At 51.2% G+C, this 21,032-nt stretch overlaps 4 protein-coding genes across 7 annotated transcripts; 2 read left to right on the plus strand and 2 right to left on the minus strand.

Annotated features, from left to right (window-relative positions):
* Positions 1-1,047: 1,047 nt before the first annotated feature.
* Positions 1,048-8,303, plus strand: GP1BA (glycoprotein Ib platelet subunit alpha). Its single transcript, XM_055131624.1, has one exon. It carries the CDS (start codon positions 3,282-3,284, stop codon positions 5,412-5,414), a length of 2,133 nt encoding a protein of 710 aa, XP_054987599.1. The 5' UTR covers positions 1,048-3,281; the 3' UTR covers positions 5,415-8,303.
* A 143-nt stretch (positions 8,304-8,446) lies between these two features.
* Positions 8,447-11,106, minus strand: SLC25A11 (solute carrier family 25 member 11). Its single transcript, XM_004604929.2, has 8 exons — positions 10,865-11,106; positions 10,118-10,270; positions 9,827-10,033; positions 9,387-9,477; positions 9,222-9,312; positions 9,028-9,127; positions 8,896-8,947; positions 8,447-8,769 (listed from the first exon to the last, which is right to left on the minus strand). The coding sequence occupies exons 1-8, from the start codon at positions 10,957-10,959 to the stop codon at positions 8,614-8,616; spliced, it is 945 nt and encodes a 314-aa protein (XP_004604986.1). The 5' UTR covers positions 10,960-11,106; the 3' UTR covers positions 8,447-8,613.
* Positions 11,107-11,192: 86 nt separating this feature from the next.
* Positions 11,193-17,478, plus strand: RNF167 (ring finger protein 167). 4 transcript variants are annotated; one of them, XM_055131626.1, is made up of 10 exons: positions 11,193-11,416; positions 11,531-12,029; positions 12,128-12,208; positions 14,880-15,041; positions 15,114-15,201; positions 15,393-15,483; positions 15,780-15,885; positions 16,000-16,093; positions 16,791-16,871; positions 16,962-17,478. In XM_055131626.1, exons 2-10 carry the CDS (start codon positions 11,946-11,948, stop codon positions 17,267-17,269), a joined length of 1,095 nt encoding a protein of 364 aa, XP_054987601.1. In that variant the 5' UTR covers positions 11,193-11,416; positions 11,531-11,945; the 3' UTR covers positions 17,270-17,478. The 4 variants fall into 4 exon arrangements, with proteins under 4 accessions (XP_054987601.1, XP_054987600.1, XP_054987602.1 ...); XM_055131625.1 differs by having other exon boundaries at positions 11,193-12,029; XM_012931929.2 differs by having other exon boundaries at positions 11,195-12,029; positions 14,880-15,005; positions 16,962-17,477.
* A 422-nt stretch (positions 17,479-17,900) lies between these two features.
* On the minus strand, positions 17,901-20,809 carry PFN1 (profilin 1). Its single transcript, XM_004604932.2, has 3 exons — positions 20,494-20,809; positions 18,877-19,069; positions 17,901-18,259 (listed from the first exon to the last, which is right to left on the minus strand). Exons 1-3 carry the CDS (start codon positions 20,623-20,625, stop codon positions 18,162-18,164), a joined length of 423 nt encoding a protein of 140 aa, XP_004604989.1. The 5' UTR covers positions 20,626-20,809; the 3' UTR covers positions 17,901-18,161.
* Between the last annotated feature and the right edge of the window lie 223 nt (positions 20,810-21,032).

Raw genomic sequence — 21,032 nt, forward strand, 5'->3', positions numbered from 1 at the left:
GAAACAGATAAAGCTATGCCTCCATCAACTAAGGGATGTTTGGAGGAGCAGAACCTGTTGAATAAGATACCAGCTTCCCAGAGACCTGCTTTTCCGGACTCCCTTGCAAGCTGGGTGTTAGGCACATGACCAACCAGCCTTCTACCCTGATTTTGAGTCAGGAGCTGGTGTCACACAAGACCAAGAATAGGGCCAACTCTCTGGTGGCAGGGACGCAAGGAAGCACCAATGCTGGCTCAGCAGCTGGAGCAGCGCGGGCGGCAGTGCCCCACCTGCTCTTGCAGCAGAAGCGGAGCTTGGCTCACCAGACTGGTCTTGCAGCTTGGTTCTGGGCACTGTTTCTGGCTACCTAGTTCCAAGTCTGGTTCTCTAGAGACCTCACTAAGTCTGCAAAGGAACTAATGAACTTTTCTTTCATAACTTTTTTCTTTTTCCTGTGGGTCACACCCAGCCATGCTCAGTACCCACTCCTGGCAGGGCTCAGGGGATCATATAGGTATCAGGGATCAAACTTGGGTTGACCACAAGGCAAGATCCCTACCTGTTGTACTATCGCTGTGTACCCCACCCCACCCCGATGTGTGTGTGTGTGTGTGTGTGTGTAATTCTTTCTCCCTCCCCTCGTTTTGTTGTTGTTGGTGTGATAACTAGACATTGCACACATGCCTGGCTGTGGTGCTAGTGCACTTACAACTGTAAACAAAACTTTGATACTTACTGGGCGTTGTGTATTAGGATGTGGTGCTTACACCCACACTCGGCCGTGGTGCTTGCCAAGGTTTGCACTCCTTTAGTTGTGGTACGTCCATATGCTCTCCAGAGCCAGCACTCTTGACACACATTATAATTGTGGTGCTCACCAGGGGCTGTGCTACCCAATTACAGAGCTTGCAGGTATTTTTAGTGGTGGTGCTTGCACCCTTTTATGGTGCTTACACAACCTGGCTGCAGTGCATCCCTGGGGATTAGACAACCACGCTGCCAGGCTCGTGCTTGGCACATTGGGAACATAAGAGATTTGAACTTGTGACTATATTCTTGCCAGGCAGGTGTCCTAAGCCACTGTATTTTTATTTGGGGTGGGGCACACCTGGTGGTACTCAGAGACTGTGTGGTGCTTGGGGGACCACCTGTGGTGCCAGGGTGACAACTGCTGCCACATGTTTGGCAAATGCCTCACTCTGTTCTTTTGGTCTGATCCTAGCTAATGTATTTTTCATAAAATTTCTTGTGAGCCTAAATTAAAACATTTTCTGGGCTGAAGAGATAGTAGAGGAGTTAATGAGTTTGTCTTAAATGCGGCCAACCCTAATTCAATCCCTGGATACCCATATTGTTCCTAAGGACCGTCAGAAGTAAACCCTGAGTCCAGAGCCAAGAATAGCCCCTGAGGGGCTGCAGAGAATAATAGTGTGCTTGACTTGCACGTGGCTGACCTGGGTTTGATCCCTGACACCCTGAGCCCTGCCAGGAATGATTCCTGAATACAGAGCCAGGAATAAGCCCTGAGCACCACTAAATGTGAGCCAAAACAGGAAGAAAAATAAAAAAAACAACCTTGAGCATCACCAGGTATGGCCCCAACCTCCACCATCTGCCCCCATCCTGCCAAAGGGACATTTTCTGTTTACAACTAAAAAAGTGTACAGGTTGGGCTGGAGTGATACTAGTGGGGAGGGTATTTGCCTTGCACACGGCAGACCCAGGATTGATCCCCAGCATCCCATATGGTCCCCTGAGTACCGCCAGGAGTAATCCCTGAGTGCAGAGCCAGGGGTAACCCCTGAGTAACACTGAGTATGCTCCAAAATGAAAAAAAAAAAAAGTGTACAGGTTAACTGCATTTGATTCAAATATCTCTGCTTTTCCCAGTCACCAGTGGTAAGCAGATAATTGGAGAAAGCTCACATGGTTATATAGTCTCCCTTTTGGGAGACATTTTTGTCATCAGAGGAACAACAGACCGACAGACATGTGGCTGCCTTTCCTTTCTTGTTTTTGGTTTTGAGCCATACTTCGTTCAGTACTTACTCCTGGCTCTGCACTCAGGGATCACTACTAGCAGGCTTGAGGACCATGAGGGATGCTGGAGTCTGAACATAGGTCAGCCATGTGCAAGGCAAGGACCTTATCCTCTGTAGCGATCTTTCCAGCCCCCTGTTGATGTTTTGAAATCAGCACCTAATCTGGTTTGGGGAAGATCAAAACATTTTTCAGAGGAATAAATTATGAGCTGGGATTTTCCAGGTAAGCAAGAGTTAGGTGTTAGGCAGAAAGGGATACAGAATGAGAAGGAAATCTTTTTGGCGGGGACTTGGAGGGGGGCACACCCAGTGATGCTAGGGATCACTTCTGGCAGTACTCTGGGGATCATACGAGTTGCCAAGGATTAAACCAGGTCAGCCGTGCAAGGTAAGCACCCTCCCAGCTGTACTAACTCTCTGGCTTCTGAGAAAAGAATCTTGGCAAAGGAAAATAAAAGATCTAGAGTAAAAGTTGGAGTTGTTTGTGGCCATGGCTATGCAGGTTATGGAAAACATGGAAGGTCATCATGAAGGTGTGGTCAGCAGAGCTGAGGACTTGGGGGGGGCCGCTGTGGGGTCTGTGTAAACACTGAGTCAGGGGAGAGGTGGAATGAGAAGGCAGGCAGGGAGGCATACGAGGGTTAAATTTAGCAACTCTAAGAATGTAGCTCTGAAGGGGAAGTGAGAGTGGCAGCTGGAGAGGTTTATAAAAGTTGGGTGAGGGTGGTGGTTGTGGTCCTCTCCCAATCTCCCCAGTGTAGAAGGAAAGTGGGAGAGAGGACAGCCAGAGGGAGGTTTGGGGAAGGTTGTGGAAGGAGATGATAAAGACCCATGTCCTGGAGAGACCCTGTTGCTAGAGTCATAGGAGCCCCTATCAGACTGGCATTTCCTCCCCATGCCTGTCCCCTTCCTGTCCTTGATCAGACCCTCCATGGAGCTGGAAGGGAGAAGGACCCTGCCACCCTGGATGAAGCTGTGTTCTCGGAGGTTTTGCTGCCTGCCTGTAAGCCGGGGCCTGGCGCTGGGGAAGGAGCAGGGGTAAGAGGCAAGTGGCTTAGGAGCCAGCAGTGTGTTTAAGATGGGGAATGGGGGGTGGTGGGTGGGGGGGTGGAGGGACAGCAGAGGAAAGGCATGGACGGGATGGGAGGTCTGGGAGAGGACGGAATCCTGGGGGCTGCAGCTGGGGCTTGGGGCCAGGAAAACAATTCCGGCCAGCTGTAGGGTATTCACTCAAACTCCCCTCACCCACAGGTCCCCATGCCTCTTCTCTTCTTGTTGCTCCTGCTGCCAAGCCCTTCCCAATCCATCTGTGAGGTCTCTGAAGTGGCCAACCAGATAGAAACAAACTGTGAGAAGCGGGGGCTGAAGGCAGTGCCTTCAGGCCTGGCAGCAGACACAGCCATCCTCCGCCTGGGTGAGAACCCCCTGGGCACTTTCTCCTTGGCTTCTGTGGTGCAACTGACTCGCCTTTCCCAATTGCACTTGGGTGACAGTCAGCTGGCCAGTCTGCAGACTGACGGGACGCTGCCACAGCTGGAGACCCTGGATATATCCCACAATAAGCTGAAAAGCCTACCCCCACTTGGACGATCTCTGCCGGCACTCACAACCCTGGATGTCTCCTTCAACCAGCTGGCCTTGTTGTCTCCTGGGGCCCTGGAAGGCCTGAGCCAACTCCACGAGCTCTACCTGCGTGGCAATAAATTGAAGACTCTACCACCTGGGCTCCTGGTGCCCACAGCCAACCTGAAGAAGCTCAACTTGGCTGACAATAAGTTGGGAGAGCTGCCCCCTGGGCTCCTGGATGGGCTGGGGCAACTCGACACACTCTACCTCCAAGGGAACTGGCTGCGCACAATACCAAAAGGCTTCTTTGGGCACCTCCTTCTGCCTTTTGCTTTTCTCCATAGCAACCCCTGGTACTGTGACTGTGAAATCCTCTATTTCAGTCGCTGGCTGAAGGACAATGCCAATAATGTTTACTTATGGAAGGAGGGTGTGGATGTCAAGGCTATGACCCCTAATGTGAGAAGCGTGCAATGTGTTAATTTGGCCAAAGTTCCAGTCTACACATTCCCAGGGAAGGGCTGTCCCACCCTTGGTGATGGGGATGATGAAGACGACTATGATAACTATGAAGAGAACGATGGAACAGCTAAGGTACCTGTGACAAGGGCTGTGGTCAGGTTCTCCACCAATACCAAAGCCCAAACAACCCATTTGGGCTTACTCCATTCCGCATCAACTGCTTCTCTACACAGACTAATGCGCCACATGCCTTCAATCCCAGAATTTACTGAGAATCAGACCACATTCCCAATAACCACAGAATCCACTATAGTTTCCCAAACTCAAAAAGATACTAGTGAACCCACCATAATCCAAACCACCCTCAAACCCACCCCAATGCACACCATCTCTGAACCCACCATCCCCAAAACCACACTGGGACCCACCACAACCCATACCACCCCTGAATCTACAGCACACAGCACCCCGGGACCCACCACAACACACACACCCCCTGAGTCCATCACAACCAGCACCACCCCCAGGCCCACCATAATTCATACCACCCCCAGGACCACCACAACCCATACCACCCCCAGGACCACCACAACACATACCACCCCCAAGCCCACCACAACCCATACCACCCTCAAGCCCACCACAACCCATACCACCCCCAAGCCCACTACAACCCTTACCATCCCCAAGCCCACCACAACCCATACCACCTCCAAGCCCAAAACAACCCACACCACCCCAGAATCCACAACCCAAACCAGTCCAGAAACCACAAGTCCAACTACTTTAGCATCTAGTACAACCCAGGTCACCTCAGAATTAACCACATTCTCAACCACCAAACCCACCTCGCTCCCTACCACCTTAGAATCTACCACAACACTTCTCTTTGAACTTATCAATTTCTCAAATGTACGTGGGATAGCTGAAGGAACTTTGGATTACTCTAGAAATTACCCTTTTCTCAACTCAGAAGTTTGCTGTCTCCTTCCCATGGGCTTCTATATTCTGGGTCTCCTTTGGCTTCTGTTTGCCTCTGTAATCCTCATTCTGCTGCTGGTTTGGACTCGGCATGTGAAACTACAGGCCCTAGACTTCAGTCAGTCAATTGCCCTGACCACATCCACATATACTACACATCTGGAGCTCCAGAGGGAAAGGCAAGTGCCCGTGCCCCAGGCCTGGCTGCTCTTCCTTCGAGAGCCACTTCCCATTTTCCGCTCCAGCCTCTTTCTGTGGATACGGTCTAGTGGGCGTGTGGGACCTCTGGTAGCAGGACGGAGACCCTCAGCCTTGAGTGTAGGCCGTGGCCATGACTTACTGGGTACAGTGGGTGTTAGATACTCTGGCCACAGCCTCTGATGGTGGAGAATGTGACAAAGGTCTTCCTATTGGGAACTAGCTAGGGGGATGGTGGGTAAGAAACAAGAGTCAGAGAAGGTCGTTATTCTTTTTTTCTTCTTTCTTTTGGGCCACACCCAGATTTGCTCAGGCAGTTTGGCTCTGTGATTAAGGATAATATGTGGTGCTGGGAATTGAGCCCAGGTCAGACACATGCAAGGCAAGTGCCTTACCCACTGTACTGTATCTCTTCAACCCTTGATTACTTCTTACTATTGAATATCTTCACTTCACATCACCTGTCCCAACAAATTGTGAGGGTTATGAGAATGAAATTGCACAGATCAAAGAACCAAGTTTCCTATGTTGCTTTGAGATGGGTAATGAGGACAATTTCCTACATCATCAGGTGCTTATCCTAACTTTGGGGATCAGCTTTAGGAAACAGGAACTAGCAAGAAGGAACATGGATACCCCACGTACCTATGCTATTACAGAAAACATAGTGAGATTTACCAAGATTCTGGCCAACTGTCTCTGGGTAGTATAAATAAATATGGATGGTCTGATCTTTTCCACTGCTTAGCGTGTCTAGTCTTCCACTGTGATATATTATTTGTATAATGAAGCCATTACAAAAATTTTTACTTTTTTAGGAGTGGTTCGGGTACTTGTCACTAGCATTCTCACTCGACTCTAGCATTGCTCACTAAACTTGCTTGCACTTCTCCTGCCTGGGGTGCCTCTCCCACCACATCTCCACACCCCCAAATGAGCATATACTAGGCTACCCCAAGCATCAATTCTAATTTAGTAAGACTTTCTGGCGCTTATTGGGTTTTCAGGCCTTCTTGCTCACAGCCTTGCAGTACCAGGAATGGAGGTGGTATCTACTTACCCCAGCAGCCCCAGAAATGCAGCGCTCCTGAACAGCCCAGGTCAACAGGACATGGTCTGTCAGTATGTGCCATCTTGGTACATTTTACCTAATTGCCTCTGGTTATTTTCTGCTCTCAAAACTAGGTAAGGGTGGGGGGGGGGGCTGGAGCGATAGCACAGCGGGTAGGGCGTTTGCTTTGCATGCGGCCGACCCGGGTTCAAATCCCAGAATCCCATATGGTCCCCTGAGCACCGCCAGGAGTAATTCCTGAGTGCAGAGCCAGGAGTAACCCCTGTGCATCACCAGGTGTGACCCAAAAAGCAAAAAAAAAAACAAAAAACAACACAACTAGGTAAAGGGAACCCACTCCTTATGCTCCGCTGGTGCAACCATTCTTACTATTCTCTGGGTGGGGCTTTCTTAGATCCAGTTTTGCTTCCAATCCATATAAGGCCTGGCACCCAGAGAATGGGAATGAAGGCTGAGCTTTTCTGGCTCCAGGAGACCCCTGCTCCAGATGATGCCAGAGCAATCTATTAAATCTGAAAACCTGACTATATTTCTCTTTGATTTTGAATTCTTGCCTGATGAGAGGACAAACTCTTTTCTGTATTCTGAGCTACACCTGCAAGTGCTCAGGGCTCACTCCTGGCAGGGGTTGGGGAATCATATGTGGTGCCAGGGATCAAACCCAGGTCGGCTCTATGCAAGGTAAGTGCACTACCACTTCGGTTTGAGGACACACTTTTGAGCTGCCTGGCAATCAAGGATTCCTGTCAAGGCGCTTGACTCCATCTGTCAGCTTTATCGTTCCTGACAAATACTTCCCAGACCCCGTTCTCTGACCAGTAAACTGCTAATGTGACAGGTCTCTCCTCTCCCACACCAGGCCAGGTACTCAAGTCATCGACAATATCCCCACCTTCCTGGCTGCTTGTGTGTCAGCTTCTCCTCTGGACTTAGAACTCCTAATAGACAAGGCACAGGTCTCAGGAGTTTCAAAGGAGCCACTCTGGTCCAGGCCAGCATGTGCATAAAAGGTTAAGAGGCAGAGCGCCCAGATGGGGCGCCAGACTGCTGAGTCCTCTTCTACGGAGGTTCTGCCCATGGGAGCTCCCACCTGCTGCCTGCCTATCCCTGACCTGGCACGAAGCCCTTAAGCTTCTAACTACCAGCCCTCCTTTTAACTGACCTTCCCAAGCCTCAAGAAGAGCCTGGGAAGAACATGCCTCCCCTCTAAAAAAAATGGACAAGACTGTTATTCTTCCTCGCCTGGGGTACTGGCCACTGCCTTAAGTCTTTCTTAAGTCTCTATGTTTGGAGAACCTGATTACCTCCACCCTAAATCCTGAAAGCCCTGAAACACCCCCTTGCCCCACCCCCGCTAGACAGTCACAGTCTTCTCCTCTCAGAGGCTCTTTATTCTATTTTGGGCTACAAAAGCAGTCACCAAACCCCAAAAGCTTTTCTTGGGAATTATATGAAACTGCTTAGACTTGTGCATCTGTTGCATCCCTGAGTGAGGGGCTGGGAGACAGCACTGGTGCCTGGAGTGTTGGATTTCCTCAACCCCTCAGCTACTACAGGACTGACTTACACAGTTATTTGCATAAAATTGGAGGGTGCTTTTTGGTTTCTGGCCATCCCTAGAGGTGCTAAGGGATCACTCCTGGCAGGGCTCGGGGGGCCATATGGGGCACCAGGGACTGAATCCAGTTCAGCCATGTGCAAAGCAAGCACCTTACCTACTATACTCTCTTCAACCCCTGGGTGCTTTTTGTTTAACAATTTTTTTCTTGAAAATTCCATTTCCCGTTCTGCAGGGGCACTGGCCCTTTTGTCCAATCACCTCCCCCTACTGACCCTCCCTCCAGTCTCCAAATTTGGGGGTAGTATCAACCCAATTTATTGATTACGTCTTCAGTGAGGTAGAGGAAGGTCACATTTTCCTGCTGCAGACCTTCAGACCAATTGGAGAGCTTCTGTCCTCTCCAGTGCCCTCAGCGTGGCCTTGGTTTCCCACTGAGAACGGTGATCTTCTGCTGTCCTAGATGCCTTGAAGCTAACACCAAGAAGAGGCCAGAAATCCTCATTTCCCAGCTCCCCCCGCCACCAAGGCACAGCCGGGGACAGAGAGACGGAGGACAGGTTAAGCAGGGCAAGCTGGAGCAAGGACAGGACAGATCAAAGTCCTTTACTGTGGAGGAGGGAGCCACACAGTGGAGGGAATAAATAGAGGGGCCCAGGGCAGCAGAGTCCAGGCCCCCCAGGGGCACACTGACTGTAGGAGCAGTAGGTGAGTGGGAGCTCCGACACCCCAGCTCCAAACCCTCACCCATGTCAGCCACTGAGGAAGAGACGCTTGTAGGCCTTGTTCATCTGCTCCAAGAAGATGAAGGTGAGGACGGTGTGGGGACCCAGGCGAGCATAGTACGGTGTAAAGCCCTTCCACAGGCTGAAGAAGCCCTCATAGCGGACGACCTTCATCAGCACATCCTAGATAGGCAGGCAGGATGCTGGGGCTAGGACTTGGCCTAAGGCCATCTCCCTCTCACCAGTTACCCTCACGGCCCTTCCAGAACATCCAGACCTCCAGCCCAAGCCCCCAGCCCAACTTCTCACCAGCCCGTTCTTGTATTCTGGCTTCCCATCAATCATTCGCATGTTCTGGATCCTGAGGGGGAGATGGAAGGGTCATGAATGACGCCACTGGTGCTCTCCCCCACCTCTCCAGGCCCTCAGTTGCTCACTTACCGAGTTTTGACAATGTCCACAGGCATGGAGGCGGCAGTGGTGACCAGGCCACTGATCATGCTGGCACAGAAGTGGCAAAGGATATTGTCAGAGAAGTAGCCTGAGGGAGGGCAAGCAGGGGATGGCAGTCAGCTCAGGGCTGGCACAGGCCAAGCTAGAAGCTGAGGAGCAGAGCGCCTAGCTCTGGATCTCACCTGAGTCCAGTAAGAACTGTTTGGATTGGGAGTAGGAAGCAAGTTGGGCGGCATTGACCACAACAGCCCGTGCCATGGTAGGAATACAGCCCTGGGGTGAGAGAAAAGAGTCAGAAATGCTCATGACCTAACTCCATGCCCCCAAGTCTCTACCCCTTTACTCACCCTCCACAGTGTAGGGACCCCCTCTTCCTGGGCGATTCTAATCAAGGCGTTAAAAACATTTTTGTAGCCACGGCGCTGGTCAGGTGGAAGTCTGGTGAAAAGGTAGGAAGGAGATGACAAACTTGGGATAGAAAACCCTGCCCTGTAGGGGCAAAGAAAGGGAGGCTGGAACAGGCAGATGCTCTGCTCTAGATTAGGAAGAAATGAGTCCTGGGCCAGGGAAGAGACACAATGACTGGAGAGCATGCTTTGAAGGTAAGAGGCCTAGGTGAGTCCTAGTACCACACGGTTCCTCAGCATTGCTGGGAGAAACCCCGAGCTACACTGGCAGCAGTCCTTGAGCACTGACACGTACAACTGCCCAACAAAAAGAAGTCAGTTTTTTTATTCTAGATTTCAGGGAACGGGGCTGTGGGGGCAGGCTCAGACCTGGAACTCACCGGCCGTCGGCAGTCATGCGGATAAGAGCCACCTCAGCTGGTGTTCCTACAAAGGCACCAGTTGCACCTGCTGTCATGCCAATCAGGGCCTTAAGCAGGAAGCCAGGAGGTGTACCGTCAGCCCCAGTCAGGCGCTCAAACAGCACAGTATAGATGCCAAGGCGAGTAGTTGTGTAGGTGGCCTGGCGGAGGAGGCCAGCTGATAGCCTGAGAAAGAAGGGATCAGTACATCAGGCCAAGATATGGAGTTACCATCCCACAACCTACCCCTACTTCCTGTGATCCCAATACCCAGTGTAAATGCCCTTTAGTCCTTCTGTCTTCAGGATGCTGGTAAGGGCATGGAAGCTGGTTTTGTATTCTCGGGTCTTGGCCCCTTCCCCGCTCAGCTGCATCCGGTTCTTCACCAGGTCCAGAGGCTGCACAAAAACTGTAGCTCCCATCCTGGGGATGAGGGGAGCGTGGTCAATAGGAGCAATCCAAATCCACCAATGATCACTGGAGTTAGCAGCAAGGTGTTAGAAGGGCTGGGTCTGCCATGTGATTGTTCAGAAGACTGATGTTCATGTGTATGATTCTCTGTGCGCAATGGGTCTAAAAGTTCAGTAACTCAGCAGGGGCCATGCAATGAAAGCGCTCCAAGCAGCTGCTTGGGGGTCAAGCAGTGACCTGGGACTGCAGGTTGACAAAAATGCAGGTTGACAAAAGGGAAGGTGGAAACATTAATGATCTGGGGCTGCATGTAGTTGTCGAAAATCATGCAGTAACCTGAAATCCTATACAGAAACTCAAGCGGAGCCAATGGATTAGGAAACATAGGTAGCCCTGAGGGGACAGTGCAATAACCCTACATGCAACAGTAGGGGCCTTGCAATGGGAAGGAAATCTTGGCAGCCATCAAGAACCTTGTAATACGCTAGAGAGCCCGTTTATCCCGTCTCGGCTCGGTTCACTGAAAAAGATCCAAAGACGAACCGGGCCCGTTTCCTTGCACCCGTCCCTTCCTCCTCCTTTCCCATTCCTGGGGCCTGAGCTTACCCGGCCAGGCCCCCAAACAGGAACTTGACGGACTTAGGGGAGGTACGGGGTTTTCCGTCCATCCCGCCGGCCCCGGGACTCGCTGTCGCCGCCATCGCTCTCAATGGCCCTCAGGTCCCGGTCCCCTATGCGCGCGGCCCGGCTCGCGCCCAAGGTGACACCGCGCGCGCAAACGGGGCGAGGGCGCGCGCGCACGCCCCTCTAGCTCTCAGGTCTAGCACCAGCTGGAAGCTCGCGCAGGCGCAGACGTGCAGCCGCAAAGGTGACCGGGAGTAAGGCGGAGCAGAAGGCGGAACTTGAAGAACAGTTAAAGGGAAGAGGTGTGGCTGGTTTAGGACGCCAAACGTAGGCGCTGTTTTTATCAAATTGGAATCGCGGGAAACTAGAGAAGAAATGGTTGGAAGATCTCGCGAGATTAAATGAGTTTGACAACCCAGAGTACAGAAGTCTCTCGCGATAGAGAAGCCAAGATTTCGGCTAGTGGGAGTAATGTTGAGGGTTCTCGCGAGACTTGAGGGCACCGTGGCGGTAGCGGCGGCGGCGAGAGGAGAGGTTTGTAACCCAGCTCTTTTTAGTATTCCGGGCAGTAAGAAGGGATCGACTAGGTCGTCTCCCGGGGCCTCGGCACAACCTCCGCTTTCACCCGTTCTTTGAACGGCCTTTCAGGACCGGAAGTCCCATCTTCAGCGGCCAGCGTCGGAGGCGGTCTGATTTACCTTACCGGAAGCGCTCTTCAGGGGCTGGGAAGACAGCCCCCCTGGTCGGAAGTCCCACCTTCTCAGTTCCCCCACCCTTCCTGAAGTTTTTCCATCCCCTGTGCGTTCGACCCCTTTCTCCGTTTTATGCCTATGCCAGAAAAGGATACATTTAGGTGTCTCTTTTCCACGAACCCCACTGAACGGGTTGGGTACCTCACTCCCTAGAACGGAGTTCCTTCCCGGTGGCCCCCCATGTAGCTGGGAAGTGGGACCTGGGGGTACTTGGACCCCTGGGATCCTGAAGAGGAGGCAGAGAGGGCGCAGAACTCCGATTCGCTCCTGCAACTAGGACGCGCGCGGCCTCAGACTCTCCTCTCGCTGTCATGCACCCCGCGGCCTTCCCGCTTCCTGTGGTTGTGGCCACTGTGCTGTGGGGAGCAGCGCCCATCCGGGGGCTTATTCGAGCGGTGAGTCTGGGGGGCCGACCGGTGGGTGTTGGCGGGCGGTTGGAGGCGGGGGTTGCCGAAGGGAGGTTGCAGGCTGAAGAGAAATGGTTTGTCCGCAGACCTCGGACCACAATGCCAGTATGGACTTTGCAGATCTTCCGGCTCTCTTCGGGGCTGCCTTGAGCCAGGACGGACTTCAGGTGATTTTCTTCTGTTTTTATCTTGTTTCCTAAACCCTCGACCCCGGGTGCGGGGTACGGGTTGAGGAACCGTACCCTGCACCCGGAGTCCAGTAAAGCTGGAGTTAGGGAGCGTCGTTTTAGGAACTGAGTGCAAAAGCACGTACATAAGGAGTGGAATTTAGAACCGAGAGGGAAAAGACCAAGTGTGTACACCCGGCCCCCTAAGCCTTTTGAGGGAACGGACAGGATGAAGGGATGTGGATAGGTCAGTATGATCTCTTTGGTTTTATTACCCTGTACAAGTCAACACTTTCTGAGCCTTGATTTATTTATCATACAAAATAGCATTGTAGTCCCGTTGTTCATCGATTTGCTCGAGCGGGCACCAGTAACTGTCTCCATTGTGAGACTTGTTACTGTTCTTTGGCATATCGAATATGCCACGGGGAGCTGGCCAGGCTCTGCAGTGTGGACGGGATACTCTCAGTAGCTTGCTGGGCTCTCTGAGAGGGACGGAGGAATTGAACCCGGGTCGGCTGCATGCAAGGCAAACGCCCTACTCGCTGTGCTATCGCACCAGCCCAATACAAAATAGAATAACAGAAATTAGCTCAGTTATTGTGAACATTGGATTAGATAAGCAGTCATGTAATCCTTCATCACAGTGTCAGACACATGCCAAGGCCATAGTCAGGTAAGTTGTGATATGGTTAACCGAAAAATTAAAGGCAGTGTATTCTGTAGGTATATGCTGGAGAACGAAATATGAAACAACTTGAGAGAAAGTGACTGGAAAATGAATTCCAGTCTATGGGAAACTGGAAGAATTCTTCTAATTTGCTTTGAATGTGGAGGTTGTCAGGGACAAGGAGTAGGATAGCAAGGTATTGTAAAGGGATGTTTGATTACAGTAGTCCCCTTTCTCCACAGACACTAGGTTTAGATACCCTTAATCCGGTTAGAAAACACTAAAATCTTCTGGACAGAAGCGGTGGGATAGCAGGTAGGGTGCTTGCTTTGCACATTGCTTACCTGGGTTCGATCCCCAGCACCCCATATATTCCCCTGAGCCCTGCCAGGAGTCTTTCCTGAGCACCATTTGTGGCTCAGAACCAATTTTTTTTTTTTTCTTTTTGGGTCACACCTGGCGATGCACAGGGGTTACTCCTGCTCTGCACTCAGGAATCATCCCATCAGGGGACCATATGGGATGCTGGGAATCGAACCCGGGTCGGCTGTGTGTAAGGCAAACGCCCTACCCGCTGTGCTATTGCCTCAGCCCCACAAAATTTATTATCAAGAGGGGCTGGAGGGATAGTACAGTGGGTAGGGCGTTTGCCTTGCACTCAGCCAGCCCTGCTTCAATCCCTGGCATCCCATATGGTCCCCTGAGCAGTACCAGGAGTAATTCCTGAGTGCAGAGCCAGAGATAACTCAGGTGTGACCCCAAAAGCCAAAAAAAGTGAAAACAAAAAAGCAAACTATTAAGAGCGCTTTTTTTTTTTTGTATTTTGGATCACATCAGAGATGCTCAGGACTTTATTCCTAACTCTGTTCTCCTCTCAGGGATCACTCTTGGCCAGGCTTGGGGGGACCAGGTAGTGCTAGGGATGGAACATAGGCTGGCTCCATGCAGGGCAAGCAGCCTAACTATAATACTATTGATCTGGCCTCTTAAAACTTATTTGGACCTCCTGACTGCTCAGGGCCCAAGCAGCATGGTTTTGTATTTTCCAGCTCTTGCATTAAACTGCTGGCCCAATTAGCTGAGATTCACTGGTAAGCCCGCTAAAACATAAATAAGGCTATTTGGTTTTGGGGCTTATGGGGGTTGGCTTTTTTTAAAACCATACCTCAATCACTCTGGTGGGGGTGGGAAAACCATATGCAGTGCTGAAGCTCAAACCCAGTTGGTATTATCTCTCCAGGCTCCAAATAAAGCTATTTTGAAAGAGACCACATCATATTCATTACAGTATGTTGTTCTAATAATTCTTTTTAAAATCTTTATTGTGCCCAACTTACAAATTAGTTTATTGTGGATCTTTATAGGAAAAGATAGCATATATTGGATTTGGTATTATCTGCATTATACTTTTTATTTAAACAGTTGGGGGGGGGTGTGGAGCCATAGTATAGTGGGTAAAGTGCTTCCCTTGCATGCAGCCAACCTGGGTTCAATCCCCAGCATCCCCCCGGCACCTCCAGGAGTGATTTCTGAATGCAGAGCCAGGAGTAACCCCTGAGCACCGCCAAGTTTGGCCCTAAAATGAAGTCTTGAGGGCCAGAAAGATAGTACAGCAGGTAGAGCACTTGCCTTGTACTCAGTCAACCGTGCTTGATCATGTATTTGCCTGTTTGTTCTTGGCACCACATATGGTCCCCCAGTCCCCACCAGGAGTAAGCTCTGATCAAGTCACGTGTGGCCCCAACCACCCCTCAAAAAATGAGACTTGAGGGCTCACTTGCTGGTATTTAAAGGGGCTACTCTGTGTGCTTGGAGGTATGTTATCTCCTAAGGATAAGGAGGAACTTACAATTTATGTCTTCAGGAATTTTAGAATCACATGGGTTGGATGCTCAGAGGGAGGGATAGAAGTTGTATCATATTTGTAAGCCAGAATGCTCGACGGGTCTTGAGGAAAGTGAGCTTGAGATGAAAACCAACTTGTTTGCTTCTCTTCCTTAGGGGTTCCTTGTGGAGGCTCACCCAGCCAATGCCTGCAGTCCCATTGCCCCACCCCCCCCAGCCCCAGCCAATGGGTCAGTCTTCATTGCACTGCTTCGAAGATATGACTGCAGTTTTGACCTCAAGGTTGCTGAACATGGAACGGGAGCAGGGAATCTGAGGGTAAAATAAACACCAGGACCAAAGGGTGGCAAGGCCCATGATGATTCCTTATTCCCTGCCTTGTATCCCTAGGTCCTAAATGCTCAGAAGGCTGGGTATGGTGCGGCTGTGGTACATAATGTGAATTCCAATGAACTTCTGAACATGGTGTGGAACAGCGGTAAGGTTGAAGTGTCTTCACAGCTGGATTTTAAGTTAATGCTGAGACTGAGATGGGGGAGTGAAGAGGCTGAAAGTTTAAGAGCCAATCCTTTGGGGAGGATGCAAGGATAAGTCAAATGCCAGGATTATTATTAAAGGATCTTAGGAATGGAAGATTGGGTTCTTGATACAATGTTCTGATCGTTACAGAGGAAATCCAGCAACAGATCTGGATCCCATCTGTGTTTATTGGGGAGAGGAGTTCCGAGTACCTGCGTGCCCTCTTTGTTTACGAGAAGGGGTAGGATGTGCACTGCTTCCTATTCCCTTTTTTTGGCAGGGGTAGGGGTTGCAGAGAGAGATCATGCATGCAATGCCTGAGATCACACTCAGGCCTCCAACATGTTTTGCATGTGCTCCAGCCCTTTGAGCAGTCTCCCCAGTCCCACACATCCCAACCTAGGATGGTCCTGTGTCCCAACTATTTAGCCTATTAACTTTCTTCCCGCCCTTTTCCCTATTCATGTGCCTTATTTAGACTTTGTCCCTTTGCTTTTCTTCATGCTCCTTAAATCTTTCTGGTTTTTCTTTTCCTAGGGCTCAGGTGCTTCTGGTCCCAGACAGTAGCTTCCCTTTAGGCTATTACCTCATCCCTTTCACGGGAATTGTGGGACTTCTGGTTTTGGCTATGGGAGCAGTAATGGTAAGTAGCCCAGGGAGCACGATAATGAGGCCTTTAAAGCCAGACTGGATTTGAGGTTGGACGATGCGGATATTTTGTATGTTTTCTAAACCATTTATACTTTCCTTCCCTCAGATGGTTCGTTGTATCCAGCACCGAAAACGGCTTCAGAGGAATCGACTGACCAAAGAGCAACTGAAACAGATTCCTACCCATGACTATCGGAAGGGTGAGAGGGAAGGGGAAAAGGACCTTTCCCAAGGTTTTGGAAGAATTTGAACCCAGGAGATAAGGAACAAGAAAGGATGGCTTGTAGATGAGATGCTCCTTATACTACTTCTCTTTTACCCATGTATACTGTGAAGACAAGAGAAGAGCAGAGTAGCCAGAAAAGGAGAGAAAAAGCAAAGATGAAAGGCCTGGCATGTGACTCAGTGGTAGAGCACCTGCTTTGCATGTATGTTTCCTGAGATTCTGTCCCTGGTACTGTCATTAAATGGAATACTGGATGAGGGGAAGAAAATGGAAACGAGCAGGAAAAATGGAAAGAGAGGATATAGTCTTGAGAAGGTTCAAAAAGGTGAGGGGCTGGGTCTTTAGGTCCTACAGCCTCTAGTGCCCATATAAGGCTATAGCAGAAGCCCTTCCCCCCACCACTTCCTGTTCCTCCCATTCTGACTCTACCCCACACCCATATATATACCCCTTCCCTTCTGCACCCTCCTCCCCCTCTTACCTCCACTTCTCTTTGCTTGTTCTTCATTTTCTGCCTTGGCCTTATTCTACCATAGTCTTAAGTGGTTTTAACTCCAGTCAAAGAGAGTAATTGTTGCATGTTTCATCTCCATCTCAGACCACCCCAAAAGGAATGGGTAGTCTTGTGGACCCTAGTCCATGTTTCAGTAAAGGATTTGTTTTTCCCCCAGGAGATCAGTATGATGTCTGTGTCATCTGTCTGGATGAATATGAAGATGGGGACAAGCTAAGAATACTCCCCTGTGCTCATGGTGAGGTCCTTATTTTATGTGCCTATGCCTGTGCCCCCAGCCATCAGCAGGCACTGACTGCTTAATCATAATCTTAATTCCTCTCCACAGCCTACCACAGCCGCTGTGTAGACCCTTGGCTTACTCAGACGCGGAAGACCTGCCCCATCTGCAAACAGCTGGTTCATAGGGGTCCTAGGGACGAGGAGCAGGACGACGAAACTCAAGGGCAAGAGGGTGATGAGGAAGGGGAACCAAGGGACCATCCTGCCTCAGAACGGACCCCGCTTCTTGGTTCTAGCCCTACACCCCCCACCTCCTTTGGTTCCTTAGCCTCAGCCCCTGTTGTTTTTCCTGGGTCTTCAGCAGATCCACCACCCTCTCCCTCTTCATCTACCACATCTACCATCCTGGTCTGATGGTTGTATTCCCTATCACCACCGGCAACCAATTTGCACAATCCCTGTTCTTTCCCCCGGTCTTATATGTTGAGTGAGGGATAACAGGACTTCTTCCACCCCATCCTTTGCGGGAATTGGAGGGGGGTGTCGAGGGGCTAAATCTTTACTTCCTGGGTAAATAAAATTGTTTTTGTGGATTAAAGAAGGGGGTGAGATTATTCTCACATAGATAATTCCTGTTGTGGGAGACTACTTTTTTTGGCTATAAAGGGGCAAGAGAGTCCCAGGTGCTGCTAACCTGTTATCACAGGGATAGCCCTAGCAGGCAATTGTAGTGACTCAAAGCAGGTAGTGGGAGCCCCACCTACACATGAGAATGACTCAACTGGAACTGCCTTGCCCACAGGCCTGGACCCATTCTCTGGTCTGAATGGCTCTTTCCATTACCTGCCAACTCAGATAGCATTCTTAGGACAATCTAGAAATGAATGCTACTGTGAAGGGCTTGGATGGGAAACCTGGCCAGGTAGGCACATACTCATGGACATGGAAACCAGAGATTATTCCTATTACCGCATCAATCAATTTTTCTACAATTTCTAAAGGAAATCAGCCCTGGTGACTTGGGTCTCCATCCTGACACCCAGCTAAAACCACACAGCAACTTGTTAGAATCTTTTTTTATTCAGAAAAAAAAAAAACCCAAAAAACAAAAAAAAGTTTCCAACCACACACAGGAAGGGTACAGGTAGGGGTAGGTGTCTGTCCATCCAGCCCCAGCCCCTAGCCCATGTGGTTTTGGCAGCAATAAGGGGTGTGGGGTAATGGCCCCAAAATAAAAATGGTGTATGTGTGTATGGGAGGGAGAAGGGTGCAAAAGCAGTGGGGAGTGATGGGAAGGGAGACAAGGTCAGTACTGGGCACGTCGCAGGTGGGAGGCCATTTCATAACATTTCTTGTTGATCATACCACCGTGGACACCTTCTTTGCCCATCAGCAGGACTAGCGCTGGAGGAAAGAGAAAGGAAGCTAGGATCCAGGTGTCACCCCCCCCCCACCCAGCTGTTCAGCAGCTGTCAGCCCAGGGGGTTGTAATCCAACCTCATCTCTCCCAAGTCCCCCTCCCCCCTTCTCACACACAGGCAGGCTGTCAGTCACCCTCAAACAAAAGGCCTTTTCAAAAGGGGTGGGGGAATTAAGCTTAAATACTCAGATATGGAACGCACTGAAATTTAGGGTTCAAAGGCCCACAGGAGACTATTGACTCATTCAGGCCAGAAATGACTATGAGCCTGCCACCACCCAAGAATCAATGAAGGAGCTCAAAAGGTGAGAATTTAGCACTGACTTGAGATCCAATACTCTATTTCCGCCCAGAAAATCATGAGACTCCTCTGAAAAGGCTTAAGGCAGGAAGGAGTTAACAGATCAGGTAGTTTAACTTCTTCATATTACAAGATGAGGAACTAAACTGGTTGGGCTGTCCAATACTCTAGCATCCAGCAGACTTGGAGTAGAAAGCTATTAAAACTTCCTTCACACTTGGAGTCACATAAGAACCCAAGAGATCACTGAAAATATGTTGGGGATCTTGAAGTTAAGAAAGGGTAAGATACAGAACTCACTCTTGGCAGTCATGGTGACAGTAATGTTGAAGGTGGGGGCTCCGCCAGTGCTCTTGGTACGAAGATCCATGGTAAATTCCCCGTCCTGCAGCAGTGAGTCCCGGATCACAGAACATTTCTGGCCCCCAAGTGTCAGCCCATTCACGAAAAAACTTGACCGGTCTTTGCCAACCAGGACACCAACCTCAGCTGGCTGCAAGGTGAATTGAACATTAAGTCAGTACAACAAAGTTCCCACTTCCAAGGGCCCACCTGCCCATTTTTCAGGAGCTAGAACTCCTCTGTAAGGAAAAGTATTGTATTTGGTACACATCCATGAAATTTGTGGTACTTTTAGATCTAATGGAAGTTACTGCACTAGAGGTTCACAGTTCTCAACCCCTGAGCGTGGTGATGGATGACATAATCTTGTCGAGAATTTAGAGCTCACTCACTAAGAAAACCAATCCCACGAACTGGAGGTGGTCCACGTCAGTTAGGAATGGAGTGGAATGGGGAGCCTCTGGATGCTCAGAACTCTCCCTCAGGAAAAGCAGAAGCAGAGAGGGGAAGGGAGGGGGCGGGCTAGCAGGAGAAGCAACTTTGCCCTTATTTGGTCAAAGGTTCTGCAGGAGTTGTTAAGGGCCCCGGACGCCTGGGTCTCCAAGTAACCTAGAGTTTGTGTTCAGGTATCTAAGTCCCCAAAAGAGGTAGCAGCTTCCCGGGGTCTTTCCGGTAAAGTTGGAAAACTTTTGAAGGGGACCCAGGGCTACATTCGGCAAACCTGCTTTCGGTTCTAGATACCCCAGGGAACATTCCCCCCTCCACTCTTACACCCCAAATCCCCACATCCGGTCCCCTCCCGCCCGGAAATCCCCTTCCCCCTTTCAAACTTCCGTCCCCCCCTCCCCACTTCCGGGCACTGTGGTCAGGGGAGGTGGTGATGGGGACAGCAGTAGTCATCCCTATTTCTTTCACTTCTGCAGTCTTAGAAGTTCTCACAAAGTTTCCCTGATCCAGGCCCCGCCGGATGGCGGGAAGGGAGGGCGAGGGGACTTCCGGGATTGGTCTCGCAGGAATGTTAAGTCCAACGTGCCGACTTGGGGGTGGGGGGAGGGCGTGGGGCGGCCTCGCCCTCTAACGGGGTTGGGAGGGGCACGGATCCCACAGAAGATGGCCAGGGGACTCAAGGCACGCGACTGGGGCTCCCCCTCTCTGAAGGGGCAACAATGGTGGAAGGGGCGCGAGCGACGAGCCGGAAGTGCAGCCGGGGGTCCAAGGGTGCCCCAGTCCCTTCTCAATCCCAATCCCTGGCTGAAGCTGCGGCGCGTGCCCGCCCCGCCCTGGAGGAGGCGGAAGTGGCCCGCCGCACCGGGCGGCGCGCCCCTCCCCGCCCTGTGCCCCGGATGTAACGCCCCGTCGCGGAAAGCGGGGCGGCGGGCGGCATGGGAGCTGCCGCCCCGGGCGGACAACTAAGGGGGCACCGGAGAGACCCGCTCCTATGCAGTCGCCATTCGCGCCGCTCCCACCGGGTCACGGCCTTTCGCTGCCCTCTCTAGACCGCGCCCGCCCCCACCCGGGTCCCCCTCTTACGGCCAAGCCCCTTCACTCTCCCGGACCGCTCAGGCCTCGTAATACCGTGATGTTGACGAAGGTTTTCCCGGGGACGGCGGCCCACACAGAGGGCGAGTCCTTATAGCCCACGATGGCCGCGTCCTGACAGGTCCCGTCCGCCATGAGGTTGTCGATATAGGCGTTCCACCCGGCCATGACGCTGCTACTGGGGCTGCTCTCGGCGCTGCTTCTGGGACCGCGGGCTGGGCTCGAGCTGCCTTGGGCTTGCGGGTGGGGGGAGGCGGAGAGCTCGGGGCACGCGCTGCCGTCCGGACCGCGGCTCTGCTAGCTGTGCAGCAGCCCTCGCACCGCCACTTCCTGCTCCTCCTCCCCCCCCCGATTTTTATTTGCAAAGGGCGGTAGGGGCGGGGCCTGCTTCTCATTCCCTCCCACCACCGCCACCAACCCCCCCCCTCCCGTCTGCCCAAATACTGAACTTTGCAAATGCAATTAAAAAAATCCCTCCCCCTATTGCAAAATTTACTGAGTTCGATAAAAAGCTGTGTGAAAATAAAGGGGGGGGGCGGTTTGAGGGATGTTCGGGTTAAGGCTCGCTCCACTTC

Source organism: Sorex araneus, chromosome 3 (genome assembly GCF_027595985.1).
Source record: "Sorex araneus isolate mSorAra2 chromosome 3, mSorAra2.pri, whole genome shotgun sequence".
Classification (NCBI taxonomy): Eukaryota; Metazoa; Chordata; class Mammalia; order Eulipotyphla; family Soricidae; genus Sorex; species Sorex araneus.

Excerpts from the sequence above, each read along its gene's own strand:
- PFN1 (XM_004604932.2), bottom strand. The coding sequence starts at position 20,625 with ATGGCCGGGTGGAACGCCTATATCGACAACCTCATGGCGGACGGGACC. Across the intron at positions 19,070-20,493 it reads AAACCTTCGTCAACATCACG|CCAGCTGAGGTTGGTGTCCT; the intron begins GTATTACGAGGC and ends TTCACCTTGCAG. Across the intron at positions 18,260-18,876 it reads TGTCACCATGACTGCCAAGA|CGCTAGTCCTGCTGATGGGC; the intron begins GTGAGTTCTGTA and ends TCTTTCCTCCAG.
- SLC25A11 (XM_004604929.2), bottom strand. The coding sequence starts at position 10,959 with ATGGCGGCGACAGCGAGTCCCGGGGCCGGCGGGATGGACGGAAAACCC. Across the intron at positions 8,948-9,027 it reads GTGGACATTGTCAAAACTCG|GATCCAGAACATGCGAATGA; the intron begins GTAAGTGAGCAA and ends TCTCCCCCTCAG. Across the intron at positions 8,770-8,895 it reads CAGAATACAAGAACGGGCTG|GATGTGCTGATGAAGGTCGT; the intron begins GTGAGAAGTTGG and ends CTGCCTATCTAG.
- RNF167 (XM_055131625.1), top strand. The coding sequence starts at position 11,946 with ATGCACCCCGCGGCCTTCCCGCTTCCTGTGGTTGTGGCCACTGTGCTG. Across the intron at positions 15,042-15,113 it reads CGGGAGCAGGGAATCTGAGG|GTCCTAAATGCTCAGAAGGC; the intron begins GTAAAATAAACA and ends TTGTATCCCTAG. Across the intron at positions 15,202-15,392 it reads GAACATGGTGTGGAACAGCG|AGGAAATCCAGCAACAGATC; the intron begins GTAAGGTTGAAG and ends TGATCGTTACAG.
- GP1BA (XM_055131624.1), top strand. The coding sequence starts at position 3,282 with ATGCCTCTTCTCTTCTTGTTGCTCCTGCTGCCAAGCCCTTCCCAATCC.